The 25,216-nt window shown below is 50.0% G+C and overlaps 1 protein-coding gene across 15 annotated transcripts in view; it reads left to right on the top strand.

Moving 5' to 3' along the window:
* Window positions 1-25,216, top strand: part of TACC2 (transforming acidic coiled-coil containing protein 2) — a 205,304-nt gene that overhangs the window by 85,748 nt on the left and 94,340 nt on the right. For all 15 annotated transcript variants that reach the window (XM_067709185.1, XM_067709176.1, XM_067709184.1 and 12 more), the window contains one exon: window positions 16,815-16,940. In XM_067709185.1, coding sequence (XP_067565286.1) covers window positions 16,815-16,940 — 126 coding nt within the window. The remainder of the gene's footprint in view (window positions 1-16,814; window positions 16,941-25,216) is intronic.

The raw sequence follows: 25,216 nt of genomic DNA, 5'->3' as shown, positions 1-25,216 counted from the left end.
ATATGACAATGTCGAGAGGCAGGAAGACATCTGAAGACACAAGATTTGCAGTCTTGTATCTCCTCTGAAGAGTGAGGAGAATGTCTCCAGAAATACAACAGACTTTCCTTTCCGTTTCATTGGCCAAGGGTGTGTCACATGACCATACCTAAACTAATTATTTGAACATTAGTAAGTAAGTAAACAGGAGAGGGAACATCACTTTTGGAGGCAACCAATGACTCCTGCCACAAAAGTTCAGATTCAGAGTTTCTCCCAGTGTGGTTTGGAAAGCATCTCCACCAGAATTATCCAGAATATGCTAAAATGCTCATTCCTGAGCCCCTTCCTGACTTCCTGAATCACAATCGCTGGGAACATTTTAAAAATAACCCAGGGGGTCTGACATGCACCAAGTTTTGGACCCATGGTGCCTGTGGTTGTTACCTACTAATATTTAGGTTGTAGATCATCCTTCAGCTGTGCTGACCCTCTTGAGGGGAGGCTGAGGGAGCGAAGAGAATACAGAGTCAGCCTTCAAAATTCCCTTCCCAGTCCTTGCCTTTTGGAGATTCAAACAGGAATATTAACTGATACAGTGATGATATCCGGGATTTGGTTTAAAATAATCTGAGTAACAAGTGAGAAGTGAGCATGTGAATACAACAGAGTTAGCCATGATTTGATAATATTGAAACTGTTTGATATAATAGAGTTCATTATACTGTTCTCTTCACTTAAGTTTAAAAAAATCTCCCTTCCTGGGCTTCCCTGGTGGCGCAGTGGTTGAGAGTCCGCCTGCCGATGTAGGGGACACGAGTTCATGCCCCGGTCCAGGAAGATCCCACATGCCACGGAGCGGCTGGGCCCGTGAGCCATGGCCGCTGAGCCCGCACGTCCGGAGCCTGTGCTCCGCAACGGGAGAGGCCACAACAGTGAGAGGCCCGCGTGCCGCAAAAAAAAAAAAAAAATATTCCTACAGTTCTGTAGGTAAAACATCTCACATTGGTCTCAGTGGGCTAAAATCAGTAGGGCTGTGTTCCTTTCTGGAAGCCCTAGGGGAAAAACCTATCTCCTTGCTTTTCCAGCTTCTAGAGTCTGCCCACATTTATTGTCTTGTGATGTCCATCCTCCATCTTCAAAGACAGCAACACAGCATCTTCAAATCTCTCTCTGACTCTGCTTCCACTATCAGTTCTTTTTTTCTCTGACTCTCTTCTTCCTCCCTCTTCCACTTATAAGGACCCTTGCGATTATACTGGGCCCACCCGGATAATCCAGGATAATCTCTCTATTTTATGGTCAGATGATTAGCAACCTTAATTCCCCTTTGCCCTATAAATTAATATACTCACGGACATCTTTGTGGACATCCTTGAGGAGGGCATCATTCTCCTGGCCACACCAGTAGGTTTCAAAGCATAGTGGTACCTTCCTGTGTCATGAAGGATATGCCTCCGGCAACTGGGGAGGGGCTATTTCACTTGAAAGGGATGTTATCTCAAAATCATGTTAGCTCTTTGCCTAATTGGAATGCTCAAGCTTAGGAGGTGGTGAGTGGAGCTTTTTTTTTTTTTTTTTTTTTTTACTGTGAGTGGGTATGACCTCGGATCAGGGCACAAGGGCACAGAAGACTGGGCATTCCAATTCTCATGTCACGAACAGCTGATGGTAATACATTTGAACAAATTAGCCTATTTGAGTGTCAGTTATCACATTAGTGAAATAGGCACTTTAATACTAAACCCCTGAGCCCATGATAAGCATGTGAAGGAGGAATCTATTTAAATTTCCGTCAGAAATGTGATTCTTAGAAGCATGGTGTTTTTAAAAAAACAGTATTTTCGTGGAAGGCAATAAAAGTCTACTTCTTTATTCTACAGAGAATTCCCATTTGGGGACATCGAGCCTTGGGCATCTGTTTCTTTAAGAGGAGGAAATGAAGCCTTGAGTCATTTGTGAGTCTCTTACCCTTTGGTCCCAGAGGATATAAAACACAGCAATGTTTTCTTGACACTAAACTTAAAATAGGAAGCCTGGCGCCCACGTATAGCCACAGGCTCTTCTCCATTGCGGCCTAGATGCAGAAATTTCCAGAGAAAAGGTGATACGTTTCACTGGTGCAGGCAGGTAAGCGCCACTCTGGGGGTGAGGTCTGTGTTAGCGAAGGAGTTGATCTGGGGTCCTATGAGAAAAACAAAAAACCGAAATCCACAACGCACAAATAGAAACTCACATGCTTCCCGGAAATATGGCCGCGGGAAGGGGTTTGGATTTAGCCTCTGCCCAATTTGGAGGGCACATCAGCCCAGGAGAAGGCATAGGCAACAGGATTTGAAAAATATAGAGCGCAGTGCGCTCTAAGGCTCCGTGGTTAAGCAGAGTTAGGACTAGGCAGGTGAAGAAAGAAGGGCCAAAATTTGGCTCCCGGAACCAACGAGCCACCACATCAGTCCCAGCTTCTTTCTGAGGCTCCGGAGGCCAGCGGGCCGGCATTCCCCTCCTCCCCTCCGTCTCCACACCTCCCCCCCCCCGCCCCCCCGCCCCGGGCTCGGCGGAGGCGGAGGCGAAGGAAGCGCGCGTGGACCGCAGAGTTGGGGCACCGGCCTGTACTTGGCCTTCTCAGTGGTTCACACGCCGGTGCCTTCCCCGCGTTGTCATGAGTAGTGGAAAGCGCCGTGTAAAAACGAAGAGCTGTAGCAAGTTGTCATGACTCAGAGACTCCTGGAGGAAGTCTGCAGCGCATTCGCGAGCAGCGCCCGAGCCGCGCGTCCGTCTGTCCGACTGTCTCTCTGTCCCCTGCGCGCTCGGCGGCCGCGGGGCGAGTGGGCGCGCCGCCGCGTGGGCCCCTCGGTGGCCTGGGCGCGCCGCGACCGGCCCCGCGCATTCCTGGCCCGTGAGGAGAGCGCGGCGGGCGCCCAGCGCGAGCAGCTGGCTGCGCGCTGGCCGGCCGGGAGCGCCGAGAGCTGGGGGAGGAGCCTGGCCCGGCCGCCGCCGCTCTCCCACTCATTGGCCTTTTGTGCTGCAACTTTGCCCGAGCCCTTCGGGGAGCCGCGCCGCCCCGCGCCCGCCCCGCGCAGTTGCCCCAGGAAAGTTTGCGTCCCCGGCCGGGCCGGGCCGTGAGACTCCGCGCGCCGCGCCGCCGCCGGGCTCGGAAATCTCAGCCTCTCGGGGACTCTTGGACAGTTGCGTCCCTGAAGGAAGGCGGCTCCGTGGTAAGTGCGCCGCGGGCAAGGGCGGGCGGGAGGGCGAGCGCCCGGAGTCGGGGAGGAGACCCGCGTCCCCAGGACCTTGGCCTCCAGACAAAGGCGTGCTAGAAGTAGCCGAAGCTCATTTTATCTTTCCCCAACGGGGACTGGCTAAGGGGAGGAAACTGGCTGAACACACATGTGTGTCACTTGCTGGCAGAGGAGTGTGTCTGCGGGGGAGCCGGCGGGGCCCGCGGCTTCTGCCCGGGAAGCTCGTTCCGTCGGGTGAGGCGGGTTGGGATCCGCGCCCGAGGCCGGGGTGCATGCCCGAGGCTGAGATCCCGCTCACGGTGGAGGTCCCCGCCCGTGGTTGGGGTTCGTGCCGGTGGCCCGGGTCCCCGCCCGCCTCCCGGCTCCGCGCCATCCCCGCTGGGGTCCTTGCGGGCTGGTGTGGTCCCACCCGGTAGCGTGGGGGCTCCCCCGGCGGGCCACAGCGGCGCGTGGATTAGCCGTAAAACTCTGCACTGGACTTCTTCCGAGTTTGGGACTTTTAAATTCTCGAATAGTTACGTCAGCGGGGCTAGTGCACTTCAGGGCTCGGACGCACCACGTGACCAGCCCTTGATTTTTTTTTTTTTTTTTTTTCTTTTTTCTCTTTCTCCTTGGCGTCCTTGGCTCCCGCGGCCTCGGGCCCTGTCTTCCCCGTGACCTCCGAGCGCTTTCTGCTGCAAGCTGTTGCATGGTGTTCCTGCGACGTTTGTTGTCCTCCTCGGTGCTTGTCTTTTCTTAAATGGCATCGTCATCAGCGTGATATTATTATTGTTGTTATCTTTTGCCTCCGTCAAATGCTAGGACAGGAAAATGTGGGAGTGGGTTGAGATACAAGTGAAATAGACATTGTGAGAAAAATGTGTCTCCAAGGTGTACTGGGGGGATGGAAATAGAAGCTAAGCCTAGGGAAGGGTAGCCAGGGTGTTTGGTTGGTGCGGGAGTGTGTGTGTGCCTGCGCACGTCTTCATATGTGTGTGTGCATGTGTACACATGTCTGTCCCAAGCCTTTTCTATCACAGTACATGGAATAGCAGGGGTCCTAGTGCAATTTCCTATCTGTTTTATGCCAGAGGAAGGTTCAGCTCTGTTATTAGGTGGAGAACTTCTTATTTCTCTAGGATTCCCTATTGAGGCCACATTTCAAAGACTGTTACCATTGTATTTAGAAATGACTTTGTCTGGGGCCTTGTCCAGAGACTGGGTTTCATCTGTGGTTTTCATCCATGGTTTTCATCCATCCAGATTCACTTATATATTTCAAAGTTAGTCTTCACTAGTGTTTTTAGGGGGTCCATTTGGACAAGTGATGGAACTCAGAGGAAGGATTTGGTTGGGAATTGTGGAGTGAGTTACCTCTTAGAATGTTCGGTTTTCCTGTTCTGAGGTCGAGCTGGGAGCTCCTCCAGAGAATGGGGCCAGTTGTGCTGGGCACGTGAGTGGAAGGGAGTGGATTCCCACGGGGCTTCTCATAGGCTGTGCCTGGGGCTTGGGCTTTCTCTTCAGAGGAGAGTTGCAGGAAATAGGTCAGGGACTGCCCTCCTTGTGCAGACACCACAGCCAACTGTCAGCTACCCAGAGCCTCTTTTTTGGTTCTTACATTGTCACTGGCCCCTCATCAAAAGTTAACTTCCCAAGTCTCAGGGAGGCCAGCACCACAGAGTACAACCTATGCATAGGCAGTACTGCTCATGGAGCCAACGCACCCCTCCTGGTCCCCTCTGGGAGAGCTAGACACAACTGGCCTCTGGGGCCTCTGTTCACATGCATCCCTTTTGTCTCTCTGAGCTTGGGCACTTAGAATATTTTAGCTGGAAGGAAACCTAAAAATCAAGATTTCATTTTACAGATGTGAAAAGGGAGACTCAGAGAAGTCCGGGGTCTTGCTCAGGGTCACATGTGAAGGTGGGACTCAAACCCAGGACCCCAGACACCTGGCCTGGCAGCGGCCTCTTTGGTTTCCCGCCGTGTACCGTGGTTATTTACATTTGTCGTTTCTATGGAGACAGACAGTGCTTCCCGGAAGGCTACGGTACCACTCCACAAGTGTGACGAGGGGCCGGGGGTCGGGGTAAATGGTAGTTGAAGTCAGTAAGGCCACCCCTGCTCTCAGGGAGGGGTGTGTGTGTGTGTGTGTGTGTGTGTGTGTGTGTGTGTGAGAGAGAGAGAGAGAGAGATACCTGAACGGACACACACTGGGCAAACTTTATGGTGAGGATAGTGCCCCAGGAGGGGATGTGTGCATATGCATGAGGATGTTTGGTCGTCCCAGGGACTGGAGCGGGCAATATCTAGTAAGGGCCAGGGATGTTATGCATGGGACGGTCCTGTCCAACCAAGAACCGCTTCACCCTAAATGCCAATAGCGCCCCCTGTAGAGGACACTGCAAGGGTTTGAGGAGTTGGGAGAGACCAGTTCTAATTGGGAAGATGAGAGATGGGGATCTATGGGCTCACTAGACCCCAGGCTTCAGGTTTGAATGAGGCTGGGAGAGACTGAGGGTGAGGTCAAGAGCCGTGTGTGTGTGTGTGTGTGTGTGTGTGTGTTCTCCTGGTACTCAGTTCCACAGCCAAAAGCAGATGGTTCTTGAATTAACTATGGTTTGAGTCGAGCAAGCCCTGACACCTTTTGCATAACCAGGAGAAGGTTTAGGAAGCTGGTGGTGGTGTCCCTGACTAGTCCTGGTGGGAGAAGCAAGTCTAAGGAGGAGAACTGGGTGCCCTGGTCTCTCTCCTGTGACCTGTGGCCACGGCGCGCGAAATCTGTCCTGGAGGCTGGGCTTTGTCTCCCTTGCCCCCGCTGAGGTCACAGTCCTTTGTTCACAACCTCAATAACCATTTCCACAGCAACTCACCGTGATGACAAAACAGGCCAAGGATTATGAAATCATTCCAGAGAAAGGAAGCCATGAAAAAGAAGAGCTGGGGAAACAAGTTTGTAGGGAATTGCCTCTAAAAATAGAGTAGAGGGCAGGCAGAATTCTCGGGGGACTGCAGAGCCATGACCTGTGACGGGGCTTTCGTTTCAGATACATTGGGTATCAGCTGCGTCCCCCTCCCTTTCCTGTCTGGTCCACTCTGGTGTATGGTTTCAGTCTGTCATTTAGCAAATGTATTCAGGCTACCACTTAAAAGAAAGCAAAGTTCCCAAGACTGTTTTTCCGTGGCTTGGAGAAAGGCGGTCTAGAGAGAGCTCCAAGTTCAGAGACAGAGATTTTGTATTAGAATCCCTGCCCCACTCTTAACCAGCTCTGTGACCTTGAACAAGTCACTAACCGTGTCTGCGAATCATGATTTCCGTCTCATTAACAGTGGGGGTAGTCACGGTGCCCGCCTGGCTCACAGAGCTGTAGGGGCAAGTGAAATCATGTGCATGAAAATACTTGGCAAACTGTGAAGTGCGGTGCAAATGGAAAGTCATGCTAATATTTTTCACTGTTACGATTAAAAAGGATTTAATTAGAGGAGGTAGATTTCCTAACACCTCCTGTAGCTTATTTTTGTTGTTATTATTTTTAATTAGAAACAAGGAGGTGTGCTAGTCGATGCAGAGCTCTTTTATTTGGAAGCTGGTTATCTAGGTTTCCTTTCTATCCATCTTCCCTTGCTTTGTCACCCTCCCTTTTAATTGCTTATTTATACTTCCCCAGAAAACAAGTAAAAATGAAAGAATAGGAAATGCACGTCAGTTCCTCTTACAGAGAGCAAATCTGGTGAAAAACTGGAAAGAGAAAGCAGTCGCTTCACTGGCTGCTATGCAGGACTAGCTGTTTAGAGTCCTAATTCCTCTCGCTGCCTGGTTGCGTCCAGTGGGTCCTCTGAGAGCTCTCCGGGTGGGTGTCTGTGTCATCGAGAGCTTACGGTTCCTGGCCAGCATCCTCAGGTTTAAGCTCCTGAGGGCGCAGGGTTGGTTTCCTATCATGACGTTTCCCCAGTGCGGGCCCATTCCAAAGAGGCGATAAGAAGATGGGTCATGTCCACGTGAGGAGCATCTTTTCCCTCCTTCTTTTATGGTCAGGATGCCCCTCCCTCCAGCCCTCAGGCTTCCCCTGGCTGCCTGCTCTCCAGCGCCTGCTTCACAGGAAACAGTAGAAGGTCCAGTGTTCCCTTGCAAACCTTGACCGAGGCTCGCTTCGCTTGTGAGTTACCTGGCCCAGGAACCTGTGTTCCACAGCTCCCTGCTTCCAGCTCCCAGGTTGTCTTGTGCTCAGCCAGGTGCTAGGGTCTCTCTCTTCCAGTGCCGACAAGACCCTGCCTCATTTCCCCGGCATCCTCGTGCCTAGTGTCGTGCTGAGTAGGACACCTGTCCAGCGGTTCCTTCTTGGGTCAGTGACTGTCTGCTTTGGCTTCTCCCTGGAAACGGCGGGTACAAGGCTTTGCTCCATGCATGATGTTTAGACCTCTCGTTGCATTCCGTGGGTAGGGAGAGCTTACAGAGCTAATTTTGCTACTTGTGTAGTTGTGGAATCAGGGAAAATCTGTGACTGTTATAAGATATGGAGAACTCCAAGAGGTTTTTTTTTAAAAAAGAACACTAAAATTTTGCCTTGTCTGTACTTCAGGCATTTGTTCAGGCCTCAACTTGATTATGAGCTGAGTTGCCTGCTCTCAGTTCAGAAAAGTTAGAGAAGCTGGCTCTGGCCTGAATTAAGTGGCAGCTAGACAGCGCTGGTGGCAGCAGCAGTTAACATCTTTCTGCCCTTGCTACTTTCCTTGCATCCATACGTTCAACTAATATTTATCGGACACCTACTGTTTGTTGAGGACCCATTGTGAGATTGACGCTATGCTTGACATCTACGTTTTTTTTTTTTTTTTGCGGTACGCGGGCCTCTCACTGTTGTGGCCTCTCCCGTTGCGGAGCACAGGCTCCGGACGCGCAGGCTCAGCGGCCATGGCTCACGGGCCTAGCCGCTCCGCGGCATGTGGGATCTTCCCGGACCGGGGCACGAACCCGTGTCCCCTGCATCGGCAGGCGGACTCCCAACCAGTGCGCCACCAGGGAAGCCCGACATCTATGTTTTTCTCTTATTTCTTTTAATAATCTTTCCAAGTTATTCAATTTGTCCCCATTTTATAGGTTCAGAAACTGAGGCTCAAAGAGGTTAATGAACTTGCCTAGGACTACAAAAAGCTAGTAAATGGCAAAGCTGGCTTCAAGCTCACATCTGCCCGTCTCCAGAGCTGTGCTCTCTGTACTATACTCACTGCCCTGCTCACGCACCCAGTGGATGACTCAGTTGGATTTCTGTGCCCAGGGTTCTGGTGAAGTCGAGGCACCTGTTGGTTACATGCACGGGCTCTCGGGAGAAGTAGGCGGCCTTGGCCGAGGTCTTGACCCCAAGGTGCTGGCCTGTTCATCAGGCATACCCCTTGGCTTTGTGCTCTCTGATCAGGGGAGCAACTGCGTCGTCACTTACCTGACCATGTAGCTTCTCCCAGCACCTGGATGGGTTTATTTCTTTGTCTTTTGAAAAGAACAGTGACTACTGTCTCCCTGCCTTGTCCTCCAAGAATAACTTCCTCCCCTTTGAGCTTTGCATAAACCCCAGTCCTTGAGTTCGTTAACCCTGAGAGGTAGGGGGGCAGCAGTCCGATTTTAAGGAGTGCGTAAGTTGTGTATGAGAGGGGGGTTCCCCCTCTGCGCCCCCTCCCCGTCACCAGATCTCCCAGGGAGCTGGTCAGCCCCGCCTCCCATCTGTAAGTCCTAACCAGGAACCTGGCCCCTGGACAAGGTGCCAGGCCAGCTGGGGCTGGGCCACAGTGGACACGGCCCAGAGCCTCCTCCAAGATGTCCTTTTCCAGCCATCCCAGGGGGCTGCGCCTCTAGAGCCTCGGGGTTTTCAGATCAGAAAATCAGTGGCCTGGAAGGGACCCTGGAGACCCAACAGTCCAAACCCTCATTTTATGGAGGACATGCCTGCAGCCTGGGTGGGGAAGGGTCTTGCCCGGCTACCCCGGGTTAGAGCCGTGCCAGCGCCCCCGTGGACTGCTCACATGCTTTCCGTGGGGAGGTGGACCCCGCTGGGCTGCTTTGCAAGTCAGTCTTCATTCTGCATGCTTGAGAGAGACGCCGCTTGAGACCAGGGTCCTGTTGGCGTGAGGTTTGCGGTCGGAGCAGCCGGATGGAGCTGAGCTCAGCGTGGCCGTGGGTCGTGACTTTCTCCATCCAGGGGCTCCATTTGCTCTTCCTGAAACGGGCTGTCACATTGCTCACAGTGACAAAGGCCCTGCACGGTGCCCGGCACACAGTAGGTGCTCCTAAACCTTGGTTCCCGTTGCTGTTGCCACCTGTACTCGTCTTTGTTCTATGACCCCAGACGGCGTGCACACCTGAGGGAGCACACCTGGGCAGGGGCGGCGGGAGGAGGGGCACGGGTACTTTGAAGAAGCACATTCAGTGTGTTCCGTTGGGGAAAACACCACACCCTGTTGTGTTTTGTGTTACTGACGCCATCACTTGTGAAGCACTTCCGTGTGCCGGGCCCTTTGCCAGTCGACATGACTGGTCTCAGCGAACCCTCCCCACGCCCTTTCCAGACAGAGTGGCCCTTGCCCTCTCTGACAGATGGGGAAGCTGGGCTCTGAGGAAATCTTCCACAAGGTTGCACAGCTCTTTATTGCGGGAGTGGTGTTGAGACCCTGGCCTCCTGTCACCGGCTCCATCCTGCCTCTCTGGGGAGAGCACGTGGGGATGCAGGTTCTGTCTCGGAACGCTGAGGGGGCACCTGGAAGGGATGCGCCTGTGTGCCCCACGTGCTCCCGTGCCTTGGCCCTGGCTTCTAACCTTTGCCAGCTGGGTCGTGCCCAGCTCCTAACCGGCCAGCAGCTCCCAAGATGGAGATCTCAGAGTATGCCGTTTTGGTCATTTATGACAGGTTTTGCTTTTCTTAAAAAAAAAAAAAAAAAAGGAGGACTGAGCCAGTGTGAGCAGCGCTGGGCTGTCTTTCAGCTGTGTTGGTGAGAGCTTCACCAGCACTTTCCAAAGTGCCCAGCTTCCGGGCGGCCTGGCCTGAGCCTGGGGGCTGCCTGGTGGTGGTGAGTTATCTGTTACTCATTCTGTTAGAAAAAAGTGCAAGCAGCGCATCAAAACCGCAGACTCACCGGGGTTATTCCCTAGAATGATGTACCTTTATTTAATTTGAACAACTGACTTCATTGAAAGTTAAGTATAAAGCAAATAATAGTACAGAGGGTCTAAGGTACTATACGTGAAACATGCAGTCATTAACGCGACTTTCCAACCAATCAGATGCTTAAAATCCAAATCATCTTTGATTGTTCCCCGTTTCGCTTTCCTCCGTCTTCACGATGTGTTGGGGGGACATCGTGAAGCTCGATGCACGACTGGCCCTGGCTTCAGCTGCTGGGACTCCGTCCCGCATCACCTGACCCTGCTCCACGGCTCCGGCTCCGGCCCCCTCGTCTGCATTTCCTCTCCCCTGTCGTCATTCTCTACTCCGCATAAGGGCTGTCTCCCAGATATTCTGCTGCTTCCCTGCTCTTAAATCTCTGATGCTCCCCATGCCTTGGAAAACAGCCAGTTCTTGGCCTGACGTTTGAGGCCTTCTGCTAGCTGGCTTGGGCCCGAGTGAATGGCCCACAGGCCACCGGCTGCCCTGGTGAATGGCCCACAGGCCCCTATTCAATGCTGCTCCCGTCTCGACCACACTCCGTTTTGCAGAACCCAGACCGAACTCTGCGGGTGCTGGGGAGAGGCTGCCTGCATGCCTTCACTCAGGAATGGTTTTGTTCTTTTCTTCCTGAAATAATTTCCAACTTACGGAAAAGTTGCGAGAGTCGTACAAAGACTTCGCTACTCCCTTTGCCCAAGTTCCTGAATTATCGCCATTTTACCTCAAGTGCGGTCATCCCCTCTTTATATGTGTACGTATGGATGGAGATACACATATATATCCATTATCATCGCTCTTTTTCTGAATCATTTGAGAGCAAGTTGCAAACACGAAGGTGTCCCCATCCAGACAAACACTCCAGTGATCATTTCCCCCAAGCAAGGTCCCTCTCCAGTTGGGAAATCAACAGGATATGTCACGGCATCAGCCAGTCTTCAGAACCCATTCGAATTCATCCACACCGTCCCTTTTCCTACAGATCCAGGGTCCAGCCCAAAGGCACGTGTCACACTCTGAGTATGCCCGCAGACTCTCCTTCAGTCTGGAAGAACTCCACCGTCTCTTGCTGTCTTTCATGACCTTTCAGAGTACAGCTCTTTCATTCTGGGAAGATCCCTCAACCCGTGTCACCTCATGACCAGACTCTGGCTGTCGTTTGGGGCAGGGATCCCATAGAAGTGACATAGGGTGAGGACCACCCACCGCCAGGGACGTAATCCCGGTCAGCACCTGGCCACGTCGGTGCCCACTGGGTTTCTCCACCTTTAAGTCACCATTTCCCCCTTTGTAATCTGTCGGTATCTGGTGGGAAGGTACTCCAAGCCCACACCACTGCCCTTCACTTCTTTAAACCTCCATCCACCTCCCTTAGTGTCCTCCGACGGCTCCTGCCGGAATTCACCACCACTCTGATGGTTTTTAAATGGCGGATTTTCAGTTTTCATCGCTTCTACATTTACCCGTTGACATTGTACTGTAAAGAGGAACTTTCCCTCCCCCGCATTTATGTATCTGTTGGTGTTTTTATATCTATATGGACTCGTGCATTATTACTTTACTCAATGGATTTTAATCTATTACTGTCTGTATTTTTTTTTTTGATGTCCAAATAGTCCCAGATGTGACCAGTGGCAGCCTCTTTAAGTGGTTCTGATGTCCTTTTGACGTGACCCCTTTCAGCAGACATAGCTGGGAAATAGGTGTGTGTAATGTGTACACACACACACCCCTCTCTATCTATAGCTAGTGTTTGTCTGATTGCAGCCCAGCCCTGAGAGTTCTTTCAAGCCTCGTCACCTTTGTATATTCTATGCAAGTCTTCCCTGACTGTGAGAACCTGCTCCCTTTATCCCTGATGAGTTTATTTTTCTGCTAATCTCCCGGTGGGTAACAGTTTCCTTAAGACACCAGTCTCCTCCTCTGTGCCAGTGTGGCCCCTGTCCCTTCTCCGGTACCCCTTCCTTCCTTGCCCTGTCCAAGGGAAGGGAAGCGAAGCCTAGTGGCTTTCCACCCAAACCATCAGGGAGAGAGGGAGGGAGAAGCATTTTTCACCGAGAAAGCCCTTTGCACATGTCTGTCTGTTGAAGCACTTGACTTGCTTCATCCCCTCACAGGCCCTTCCCAGATCACCCCAGCCTGAAAGGAGCCCATTTTTCTGCGGCAGCTTGTTTTGCTATTACCGCCCTTCACAGTTTTCCTTGAGTTAGACTTTCAACTTGCCTTGCTCTCCAGCAGCCTGTCCACCCTGAAGCGTGGGATCCCCATCTTTTTAAAACTACTTTACTGAGGTGTGATTGACATATAAAAAGCTGTACATATTTAATGTATACAATTCGATGAGTTTGGGGATAAGTATACATCTGTGAAACCAGCACCACCATCAAGGCCATAAACATATCCATCACCTCCCAAAGTTTCCTCCCACCCCGTTACTATTACTGTTATTGTTATTAGTAATTTGATCCTGATTTAATTTATCTTGGTGCTGGCCACAGAGCTCTTGCTGTGCACGGGTCTCATGTGTAGAACTGAAGGTGTTGGCTTTTTAGACTAGAATGTGAATATCTTCCTCTTTGAAGCAGAGCCCTCTCTGCCTCAGCCTCTGAAGGAAGGTGACTCATGGCCTTTGGAGAAGCACTTGTTGATACAAGCTTCCCTCCCTGACATTCCAGTGGAAAATCAACCCTTTGCTGGCCTGACTAAATTTATAGTGGGTTGGCCCCAGCAGCTGGTGGAAGCAGCTGGTGGTTAAAATCTCTGACAGATTTTTTTTTTTCCTCTCTGAAAAATATTTCAGTCACCCTAGTCCCAGCACCACAGAATTTGGAAGCCATTTATAGCCTCTTACAGCTGGTCTGAGAAGAATTCCCCTGTGTCCCCAGAAGTCGGCTGTCCCCTATCCTTAGCCATCTGGAGCACGACCAGACCCCTGCGGAGTAAGACAGAAAGATCTTGAGGCTGATGGTACAGTGTGAATTTGACAGTTTTTTCCTTTTAACAATTTCACATAGTTCAATTTAATATATGTGTATACACACATATATGTATATGTAAAAATTATTAAAATTATGTCATATGGGAGGTTTATGAACCTCCCATATGACATAATATGGGAGGCTTATCCAGCCTATTAACTCTTGATTTACACACTATTCTAACACCCGTAGTCTGTAGTACATTAGAAGCAGAGAACTGGAAAGCATAAAGTAAAAAAGAGTCAGGTGAGTTGGAAGCAGACGTACTGGCTCACAGCCCGCGAGGGAGGGACCAGACTGAGTTTGCAGAGTCCTTGAGATTGTGCCGTCCAGGGCCTTCCCTTTTAAAGACGGAAAAGTTCAGCTCAGAGGAGTCACCTGGCTGAGATCCCAAGGTGGGGCTGGTCTAGAATCCAGCCCTCTTGACTTCGTGTACAATTGTTTTAGTGCCGTAGCATACCTCCTCACTTATATCATAGTCGCTCAAGATGCTGATCATGTGTCATTGACAAAGTGTTTAGTTATGTTCAGGATTTTCTGTTCAAAAAAAATCAAGGAAGTGTCTAATATGCTTTGAAAATTAGTTCCATCCCAAAGAGTTAAAATTAAAATGCCATCCTGTAGAATATGCGAGCAGATACTGGTTATCTAAAAAATTCTCCACCAGGACCTTATTTTCCCCACGGGTGCCTGTTGAGTGAGACATGGCTGGGTTTCTGTCCTGAGATGAGGCTGACAAGCCCGGGTCCTCCCTGGGGGAACGTGTGAGTGTGAAAGTGGGGGAAAGACGGCGTTGCTCTGCATGTCCCGTCTCTTGAAACTTTCACTGAACTATGAATTGAAGTTGCTCCCTGGCACTCAGAATTTTCCTTAAAAATGCTTTCTTATTTCTTTTGCTTATAAAAGCAGTATGTGTTCAGAATAGAACTAGAAAATAGAGGTAAATTCAACGAAGAAGAAAAAAACACTCATAACTTTACTACTGAAAGAATTACCATTAATACCTTGGCGTTCATTCACTCTGTTGCTCGCTTCCTATGTGGGTGTTTACACATACATGCATGTGTACACATATACACACACATACGTATATATCGATACACACATGCACATAACGTCTGGATCATGTTGCCGATAGTTTTTTAACCTAGTTTCAGTTAATAATGGATCCTTTACCTCTGGATACATGGAGAGCTACTTTCTTTTTTTACTTTTTAATTTATTTTTAAATTATTTATGTTTTTTACCTTCTTTTTTAAAATGGTTGCAAATGAGTCCATTCTGTGGACATGCTTTAACTTGATTAACTGTCCCCTAGTGTGGGACATTTTGGTTGTTTCCATTTTTTTTTGCTATTGTGGTCACAGCTATGGTCAGCATCTTTGCTCACACCCTTAATCATTTCCTTAGAATAAATTCTTGGAAGTAGAATGGCTGTGTCAAAGAAAACAAAGTCTTTTACGGCTTTCGATCTGTGTTGCCAGAACTCCTGGGCCACATTTTTCCGCTCAGGCTTTATGACTTTAGAAAGTCGATATTGCCTGTGGTTTAGGATTCTCCAAATCGTGATCCAGCAGAGACACCCAGAGTCCCTGCCGGCCCCCTCCTCCAGGCTCGCCCCTTGCTTCACTTCACGCTGTGCCCATTTCTCTCTGGCTCCTTGGGTGTGGTCATTGCAGGGCTCCAGGGTCACGTTCTGGGGGATTTGGGTTAGTGGGTGGGAACCGTGGAGGAAAAAGGAAGCGTCACAAGACCCATGGGAATAAATAGAAAGGTGTGGGCACAACCGTGTGCTAGTCCGGCCATATTTAGAACACAGTTTGGGGAAGTTCGCCCTGGGCCTCCCTCCCTGTGTTTCGTCTCGATGCCCAGGGCAGTACTTTGTGGCTGAGTACTTGATAGAGGCTTTGGGCTGATTCTTCAGCTTAGGATCAAGTCCCAGTCCCTCGACCTGGCCTTGTGATCTGGTTCCCGTCCACCTGTCCCCTTCCTGGTTGTTTTGATCTGCGTTCCAGCTACAGTGGCCTTTCTGCATTCCTCCAGAATGCCAGTCTCCTTCCTGATCTGGGGCTTTCAGATGTGTGGTTCCCTGCGCTGGGGGCATTCTTCCTTCCCTTACTCTTCAACCTTTGGGACATAGCCTAGTGGGGTGGTTAAGAACATGGCTTCTGGGGTCTGGCTTGGGTTTGTATCCTCTTACCGGCTGTGCAACCTTGGACAAATTCCTCAACTTCTCTGTGCCTTAGTTTCCTCATCTGTAAAATGGGAATAATGATAGCACCGACCTCACAGGGCTGTTGTGAGGATCACCATATGGTGATATCTGTAAGTGCTGAGATCCTGGCACACAGCAAGTGTCAGCACATATTCGCTGTCACTGAGCTGGTGACTGGCCTCAGCTTACAATTGTACGAAGACATTTTTCCTGACCCCCACTCCCACTGGGACCTCCTAGTTTATGCTTTCTTAGCCATCTGTACCTTTCCTTCTTAGCAGTTACAACAGTTATTACTGGATAAATAAGCATTTTTTAAAAAATGTTTGACTGTTTCCTGAGACTGTAAGCTCCATGAGGGCAGGGACCACCTCTTTCCTGCTCACCACATAGAGTTGTTGTTCAATCAATATCTGCTCAAGGAATGAAGATAATTGTCTCATTAGCGACTGCCCCAGAGCTGAGTTCATCAGAAGGAAGAACTCTTGACTCTCCCTGATAAACTGAGACATAACTGATCATGAAAGGGGTTTCCCAGCAGAGTAAGCAGATGTGTGTGACCAGAGACAGTGTCTGGTGACCTGTGTCCCTCCAAACTTTCAAATCCAGTCTGCTCTTGGAGGTTGTCAAATGCTGACTTTCCCAGTGGATGAAGGACCAGTGTAGTTTTTAATTTCTATCTCACTGTAGATCACAATTTTTGAAAATATAATTAAGTGAATTACTAGAGAATGAAACAAAACTCAAGGCCAGGGTTTCTCGACCTTGGCACTACTGACATTTGGGGCCAGATAATTCTTTGTTGTGAGCCTGTCCTGTGCACTGTAGGATGTTTAGCACCATCCCTGGCCTCTACCTACTGGATGCCAGTAGCACCCACCCCCTCCAGCTGTGACAACCAAAAATGTCTTTAGATATTGCCACATGTCCCCAGGGGGCAAAAATCACCCCTGCTTGAGAACCCCCCATCAAGACCTACAAAACACAAGCCGTGACTTACATTATTAGCGTCAACAGACAAAATGGCTCTATCGTGTTGCTCTAAAGGTTTCTAAACCCTAACCCCAGGTGTCTGTGCTGTCTCATCGTGGAGCAGTAAACAGCCCCTCCTGGACCAGCCCCCTCCGTGGGCTACACCTGGAGCAACACCGGCCCCTTCCTCTATGAAAAGGGAAACTGAGGCCCTGCTTAGGGCCCAGATAAAATGTGCTGTTGAAACATATTTAAGACATTCAGGAACATTTCTGAGCCTTGGTTTTTTTCCTTCCCTCAGTTCACCTGTAGTGGATGATGTCATCGAACCAGCTGCCCTTGAAGACCTGGAAAACCCTCTCTTAGCTGCCTTCTCCCCCCACGGTGATGTCAGCGGCTGGGTGTTCCCGGATTTGACAGCCCAGAGGTATGGTGGCGGTGGTGCCCACGGCGGATGGCGGGACCCCCGGGCCCGGCCCCTGAGGCTGCCTCCTGTCCTCCGTCCCATCTTCTGTCCCGCAGTTCCCCCCAGACCCAACACACACACAGGTGTACTCGCTCTCCTGCACAGGGCTGGGCCTCTTCTTAGGGCCGCAGGAATTACCTGAGGGGGCACCAGAAAGACACCCCCCGCCCCTCTGCTCTATTTAAAATAGCAGTCCTCCAGGAGCGATATTGTGCTCTTTGTACGTTTCCAGGGAATGACTTAGCCGCCTCTGGCTTCCCGGGACACGCGCTGGGTCAGCCACTTGTTTTCTCTGTCTTTGAGGAGGGGAAGAGGCATCAGCACACGGGGAAGGGGACCAGGTGCCGCGCCTTGCTCGGCAGACCGGCCTGGGCGGCGGGGAGGGGCTTTATCCTGCCTCATGTTCTGCCCGTGCGCCCTCCCCCTGCCCTGCGTGCCCCGAACCCCGCACACCCATCGCTGCTCTCCATGTGCGGCGTGTACATCGGGCTTCGCCCCGGACTCAGAGGGTGCGGATTTGACCCGTGGTTTATTTAAACCAGGCTTGCTCACAGCCAGCCTCGGGACTCGGCTCATATGCCTGTACACACACACACACACACGCTCACACACACACACACACACACAAGCTCTCTCTCTGCACACGTCTATATATGTCTCTATATTTATATAACACACACACACACACACACACACACACACAAGCTCTCTCTCTCCACACGTCTATATGTGTCTCTCTATATTTATATAACATATATACACACACACAATTTCTCTCTCTACATACATCTATATGTGTCTCTCTGTATATTTATATAACGTATATATATACACACACACAATCTCGCTACACATGTCTATATATGTCTCTATATTTATATAACATATATATACACACACACGCAATCTCTCTCTACACACGTCTATATGTCTCTATATTTATTTAATGTGTACATACACACACACACATACACAGTCTCTCTACCCACGTCTGTATATGTGTATATTTATATAACATACACACACACACAGTCTCTTTCTCTACACACGTCTGTATGTGTCTCTATATTTATATAACATATGTACATACACACACACACAATCTCTTTCTATACACATCTATATATGTCTATATTTATATAACATACACACACACACAGTCTCTTTCTCTACACATGCCTATGAGTCTCTCTATATTTATATAACACACACACACACAAAAGCTCTCTCTCTACACACGTCTATATGTGTCTCTATTTATATAACATACACACACACACACACACAGTCTCTTTCTCTACACACGTCTATATTTGTGTCTCTATATATTTATATAACACACACACACACAGTCTCTTTCTCTACACACGTCTATATGTCTCTCTCTCTATTTATATAACATACACACACACACATTTTAATTGTATTTGTATTAGTAAAACAGCTGCTTTTTGCCAGATGGTGCATGGCACTGGGGAACCATAGTGAACGGGACAGACACTGGGTCCCTTCTCACCAGGCTGAGACAGGAGCCTCCCTCTGAACTCCTGCAGCCACCCCTCTCCCCCTGTGTCACTGCCCTTCACAGATCCCTGTGAATTACCTGTCTCGAATGCCCTCGCAGGGAGGAACTGAATCCGCTGCGACCTCTGGAATCACAGTACCCAGCCTGGCCCGGGCTGGTCCTTGGGGAAGGGCAGTACACTTGAACGGGGTTAGAGGGAAGACGGGGGTGAGTCTCCTTGTCTGCCTGCTTGGGGGCCAGTGTGCGCTAACCACCCCCGAAGTTGGCCCTCTTGGGGGACAGGCGGTCCATTCTTGCCCCGTCCCCGCTGTCCTGCTGGGACAGCGTCGAGAGGCCTCTTCATAAACTGGGAGGAGCTTTGCCTGGTGGAGGAGAAGTGTGAGGGCAGGGCTGACACAGCAGGAAGCTCCAGGTCAGAAACAGATGCTCTAAGGCAGCTGCACGTTGACGTCGAATTCCGAGTGTTTCTGTTACAGGTGGGAGTCAACCATAGTGCTTACGTATGAGTTTAACTTCTTAAAAGAGGCATCCTAGCTGGGCAACAAGGCCCTCAGCACACAAGGAGCGTGCAGAAGCTTCCAGGGTGAAGTTGGGCATCCCTTTCCGTCCTTGTGCTCGGCCTCCTCCCCTCCCCCATGGCCCTTCCCTGACCCCCACCGTTGTAGCAAGGCCAAGGGACTTCCAGCTGCAGCCAGAGAGGCTCAGCCTCCCTTAGGGAAAGGAGTGGGGCTGAGATCATCCTCATCCAGTGCTCGAGGGACGCCAAGGGGCCGTGGGAGCAGAGGATACAGGAGGACTTGGCTGGGTGACTCAGGAGAACTAATGTCCACCGGGGGGTTGTTACTGACGCTTCTGAAGTTAGCGCCTCAACCCGAGACTGTGTATTTTGAATGACCTGTCCCAGGCCCCACAGTAGTCCCGTGATGTCTGCTCTTTAAGCTCCCACTAGGGCACTTCCTGTGCTCCAGGCACCATGCGGGGTGTATCTCCGTAAATCCTCACAACAGCCCCAGCAGGCAGGGGGTTCTGTTACGACTGCTGTGTTACAGGTGAGCAGACAGAGGCTCAGAGACACGTGGCTAGTGAGTGGCAGAGCTGGGGTTTGAAGCAGGTCCAGCTTGGCTACCGAACCTGGTTCTGAGCTTCTCCACTGGCTGCAGGGAGCCGGGTTCCCCCTTCCCCCCACGCCACGGGGTCCCGCCTACATCACTGGCCTCTCAAGTCCGAGAAAGACATGAGTAAAGAAGTTGTGTCACCTGTGACCATGACCGAGAGTGATCACAGGATGCAGGAAGGGACCGGTGGCTGAGTACTGAGTTCATCAGTGCTGAGAGCTTGGCCAGCTCTCTGGCTTTATTTTCCAGTGGAAAGACTCAGTAGATCTCAATGCCGAATGAGCAATTTTGGTGCCTTGCCAGTGTGATTGGACCTTTGTCCGGAGCTGTATTGTCCTATTTTTACTGGAAATTGGTGGGAAGGAGGTAATTCTGGTAGGAGCAGAGATTGGTCTGGCTTTGGTTACCAACTCTGTCTACAAAATACGGTCGATCCGAGTTATTTGCAGATTCCGTGTTTGTGAGTTTGCTTCCTCGCTGAGATTTATTTGTAACCCCAAGACTGATACTCATGACTCTTTCATGGTCATTTGTGAACACATGCAGAGCAGCAAAAAATTTCAGTCACCTGACGAGCGTGCTCCCAGATGAAGTGGAGCAAGGCGACCTCTGGCTTCTTGCCACAGCTCTCGTATTATGAAAAGTGTCCTTTCACAGTATAGTTAGTGCCGTGCTTTTTGTGATTTTGTTGATGATTTTGCTGTTTAAAATAGTCCCCAAGCACAGTGCTGTCCAGTGTTTCAAAGTGCAAGAAGGCTGTGATGTACCTGATGTAGAAAATACTTGTTAGATAAACTTCGTTTGGGTGTGAGTTACAGTGCTGCCTACTGTAAATTCAGTGTTAAGGAATCAATTATATATTAAATAAGATGTTTTTAAATGGAAACTCACATAAAGCAAGATTATGTTTTGATCGATTGACAAAATTATGGGGACCAGTGGCTTGCAGGAACCTAACCCTAGATTTCCTCTAGGAGCAATGGTTTAGTGTCTGCTAATTCAGTGTCCAGGCTGACTTTATAGAACATAGTTACTGTGAATAAAGAGAATCAACTGTACTTAACCTTGCTGCTCTGTGGGAGTGACTAAGAAGGGCATTCTGGGTGTGTGCTCGTGGCTTTTTAGACCTCAGAAATGACCCTGCCTCCCCACCCCATCTGTCTTAGTCTGTTCCTGCTGCTGGGTGGCTTATACACAGCAGGAATTATTGCTCACAGCTCTGGAGGCTGGAAATCCATGATCAGGGTGCCAGCATGGTTGAGTGAAGGCCCTCTTCCTGGTTGCACACCTCTTCTTGTGCTCTTACGTGATGGAAAGGTCTGGGGAGCTCTGCAGCGTCTCTTTTATAAAGTCAGTAGTCCCATCACGAGGGCTCCAGCCTCATGATCTAATCACCTGCTAAAGGCCCCACCTCCTAATACCATCGCCTTGGCACTGGGACTTCCACATAGGAATTTGGGGGGACACAAACATTCAGATCATAGCATCACCCAAGGATCCCCCCCTCCACTTCCTGTTCAGAGCAGGGACAGGAGAGGCAGGGGGAGAGGTGAGGAGAGACGGGGAAGGAACAAACCTGGGCAGAGGGCAGCCTGCAACATCCTCTAGAGGTTTGCTGCTCCGCAGAAGCAGGGTTGGTACCTTAAATTAAAAAATTAATTTAAATTAAAATAAAAATATGTTAAAAATTATTAAAACAAGAAAAGTGGGGCTGGAGCATTTTCTTTAAGCCACCAGAGAGAAAGCAGAGCAGGACTCTCTCCCTCCTTTCTGCCGCTACTAATTCTTTGGTACTGATCCTTCCCTTTCAACTCTTCTTTCTGAACAAGAACAAAGAGAGAAGCTACCCCCGTCCCTGCAGCAATTCTCAAATAAAATGAAAGGGATTTTGACGCTCCCCTTCTGTCCAGTTAAAGCCACTGGACGACATCAAACTTGCTCCCTCTTCAGGAAACAGCCCCTGAACCCCCTGTAAGTGGTTGAGCTTCCCTTTGGCTTTTGACATCCCCAGATGGCACAGAAAGCCGAGCCCAGACCCTCCAGAACATTCTACAAATGACTAGATTGCCCGTGGCCACTCCCATCTGTTCAATATTTTCTATTTTTTTAATAAAGCAGCAGAATTGTTTTTCAATTGGAACCTTCCAGCTCTACTACCATTTGTTAAACAGAGTAAAATGGGGCACCCTGGTTACATTTGGGAACCTTCGGTGCTTTTCCTGTAGTCAGGAATCCAGGCTGAGGGGTCTCTTTAGACCTTGAGGTCTCCCGTGGACACAGCTGGAAAACTACTCACCTGACTCACGTCCATGGGGTCCAAACGTTAGCATCAAAATAACCCACTTCCAGCCCAGATTGCTGCCTCATCCCCAGAGTGTCTGATTCAGGAGGTCTGAGGAGGCACCCAGGGTTTTGCCTTTTTAACAAGTTCCCGGATGCCGCTGCTACTGCCGGTCTGGAGTCCACAATCGGAGAACCACTGGGTAAAGCAATGTGTCCAGATGCTCTTCTCCTCACCTGTCTGGCTGTTAATGGCTCCTCAGGGTAGGAAACACCTGACCCAGCAGCTGGCGGCTGAACTTCCGTAGGACCAAAGAGCAGGAGTAGGGGATGGCCCCTGCTCAGCGCGATCATCTCACTAGAGTTTCCAAATTCAGAATTTTCCAGAGTTGAAAGCACAGGGAATTCACACTGACTTACAGCTTCTGTTTTTCCTCTTGCTCCAAATCCTGTGGTTTCTTTTGGTTTCATCTGTTTGCACAATAAGTTTTTTTTGTCTTTCTGCTATGGGTGTGCGTGGGTGGGTTCAACTGCTTCAGAAAGGTTAGCTGAACCTTGATTTAAGCAAGCGCCTTGTGAAAAACCGAGGGATAAAGTGGGGGCGCTGTTGTTTTAACTTAGAAAAGGGATCACCTGAAAGTCTTCTCTGAATAACCGAATTCCTTTGTACCATTTAAAAGGCACATGTTGAATGAAGGTACGTGCTCATGAGATAGAGTTACATAACCAGTACCTGGCAGGCTGAGCCAGTTGGGATGCGCCTATATATCTGTTCAGAACCTTTGCGTTTCCAGTGTCCAGCTGGCTACTGTTAGGTTGAAGCACGGGAATCACCACATTGGCAATTGTCAAAATATTGACAGCTTCGTAGGGTTCAAACCAGCACAGGAGTTTGTTCGTGGCTTGGTTTTTCATGGTTCTGGAGTTGCTTTATGTAGGTTATACCTTTATGTAGGTTGTACCTTATAGTAGGTAGGTTTGACTTTCTGAATAAATAGTTAAATCTTGGATATCTGAGATCAGTTTCCTTTTGTCCTCGGTATCCTCAGCTCTGCATTCTCTGTTACCAAGGACCGTCAAGGCACGCAAGGAATCTTGCACCTGGGAAGAGGATGCAAGGAACTGGGAGAGACAGTGGTGGGAATCAATGTGCTGGATGACCCAACCCAGATCAAAGCCTCGTGTAGTTTTGGGATGGTATTTATGACTTTTCCTTTAGTTAATATTTTCCTTCCTGATTAAGTTTTGCTTCTACCAAGCTTAAAAGTCATCTCTGTCCTCTGAGCACAGACTCGCTCTGTGAAAAGGGTATGAGTGTGCTGGGAAGGAACCGACAAGCCTGTTCAGGGTTAACTGTGCAGAACCAGCCTACGGCCAGACATCTGAAGGTCGGTGGCATTTATACTCTCACGTGGGCTGCTCTTCACGGGCTGGAATATCTCCCTCGCGACTAGAGATCACCTGATGCGCCTGTCTTGAGTTGCCAGCCGGTTTGCAAGCCTCTCCGGGCACTTTCTGATTCGGGCTTTGTTGCTTCTCAGCGGCTGCATCTCGGAGGAGGGTGATGCAGGATCTCCCATCTCGGAGACTCCTCTTATCAAACCCCAGGCCTCGGTGGGACTGATTGTCCGGTGCTCCTGTCGACCGAACGTAGCTCTCCAAACCATCAATTTCAAAGCGCTTTTCTTTCTCTGGCTTGCATCTCACTTTCAGCCTGAGCTGAGTCTTTGGCCTTAGCTCTTGCCCTATTACGTGATCGTGCGCACTTGGGGATTCAGGAAGAAAAAAATCAAGGGGGCCTGTGAGGAAGGGCTATTGTGTTAATACCTTCCAGATGGTGATGTGAAATAGGAGATAAGATGCTCTCGCCCATCTGGCCCGACAGGACGTGATATGCTCGGCTTGTATCTTGGGGGCCGTTATCACACTCCCATGACAGCCAGGGTCACTCTGGTGTTTGTCCTTAGACAGGGGCTTAATTTGGCAACTCTCTCCGATCTCTGAAATGAAACCTGCTATCAGTTCAGTGGGGGATCCGCCAAGAAGGACTCAAAAGCCCTGAACAGGGTGTCAAGAGACAACAGCTGGTGACGGCATCTCACTACAGCTGGGCTTGGAGGACTGTCGGGCTGAGTGCCAGCCCTGAAGCAGCATGCTCTGTGTTTCTCAGGTCTTGTGTGGGTGGCGACTGCATCCAAATGGTTAATGGGACCAGTTGTTGTTAGTGACGACCTTGGTGAGGTACTGAATCAGGGATGGCAAACTCTGACCCGTTAGTAGTGGTTCCTTAGGGATCTGTGTTGAGAAGGATTCAGAGGTCTTGTCCAGCTGGGCCTCGCAGGAAAGAATGCCTTGATCGACATGGCATTTCTGTCTGCTGAAAGTATGGTGAGTTTATTTGCCCTTTTTTTTTGTCAGCTCTTCCCTTAAAAAATAAAAGGCTTAAATTAAATCAACATTTCCTTCATCTTCCAAAAATACAAATACTTTACATGAATTTGAGTTCAGCTTCTTTGTTATTCCATAAGAGACATTGATTAACTCCTTACATGGGAAAAGGGATTAGTGGACTTTTACAAGAAAAGGGTCTTTGCAGCCCTATTCCTGGCCCATTTTATAGGGGAGGAGATCAAGGGCAAGTGAATGTAAGTGCCTTGTGGAAGCCAACTGAGGGGAATTCCTTGGCGGTCCAGTGGTTAGGACTCCACGCTTCCAGTGCCGGGGGCACGGGTTCGAACTCTGGTCGGGAAACTAAGATCCCACATGCCACGTGGCATGGCCAAAAAGAAAAAAAAGAAACCAACTGAGAATGCAGATGTGGACCCCATCTCAGACCTCTGCCCCGCTCTGTGCTGGGCTTGACAGCTGCCCACGGGTTCCCACTGAGGGCTGGGAGTGGCACTGGGCATTGGAAAGGGCCCGACTCCCTGAGAATAACGTCTCTAAGACAAGTCACTGCTGCTCACGGGAGACTTGAGTGGACAGGAGCTGGCAAGGGAGGCTGACTTGGTTATCTGCTCCAGCAACAAGGCCCTCTGGCAGCTCAGGGGGCCTTGGAGGGGCCCTATGGAAGCTTCCCCTCGGGGTCTGGAACGAGGGCTGACTTCATGGGCATGTGACCTGGGCAGTCGCCCAGGGCCCCATGCTCAGAAGGGCCCCGTGCTCGGTTCCGCACGCTGCTGTCGTCACCCTCCTGAAATTCTTATATTTTAGGCACACGGGGCCTTGCGTTTCCACTTTGCTTTCATTTGCATTCCTGCAGCTTATGTTGCTGGTCCCACCTCAAGACGGTTGGACTCTGAGATTCCAAGAAGATA

Source organism: Pseudorca crassidens, chromosome 16 (genome assembly GCF_039906515.1).
Source record: "Pseudorca crassidens isolate mPseCra1 chromosome 16, mPseCra1.hap1, whole genome shotgun sequence".
Classification (NCBI taxonomy): domain Eukaryota; kingdom Metazoa; phylum Chordata; class Mammalia; order Artiodactyla; family Delphinidae; genus Pseudorca; species Pseudorca crassidens.
Note: the sequence above shows the minus strand (reverse complement) of the source record. Positions and strands in the feature narration are given on the sequence as shown.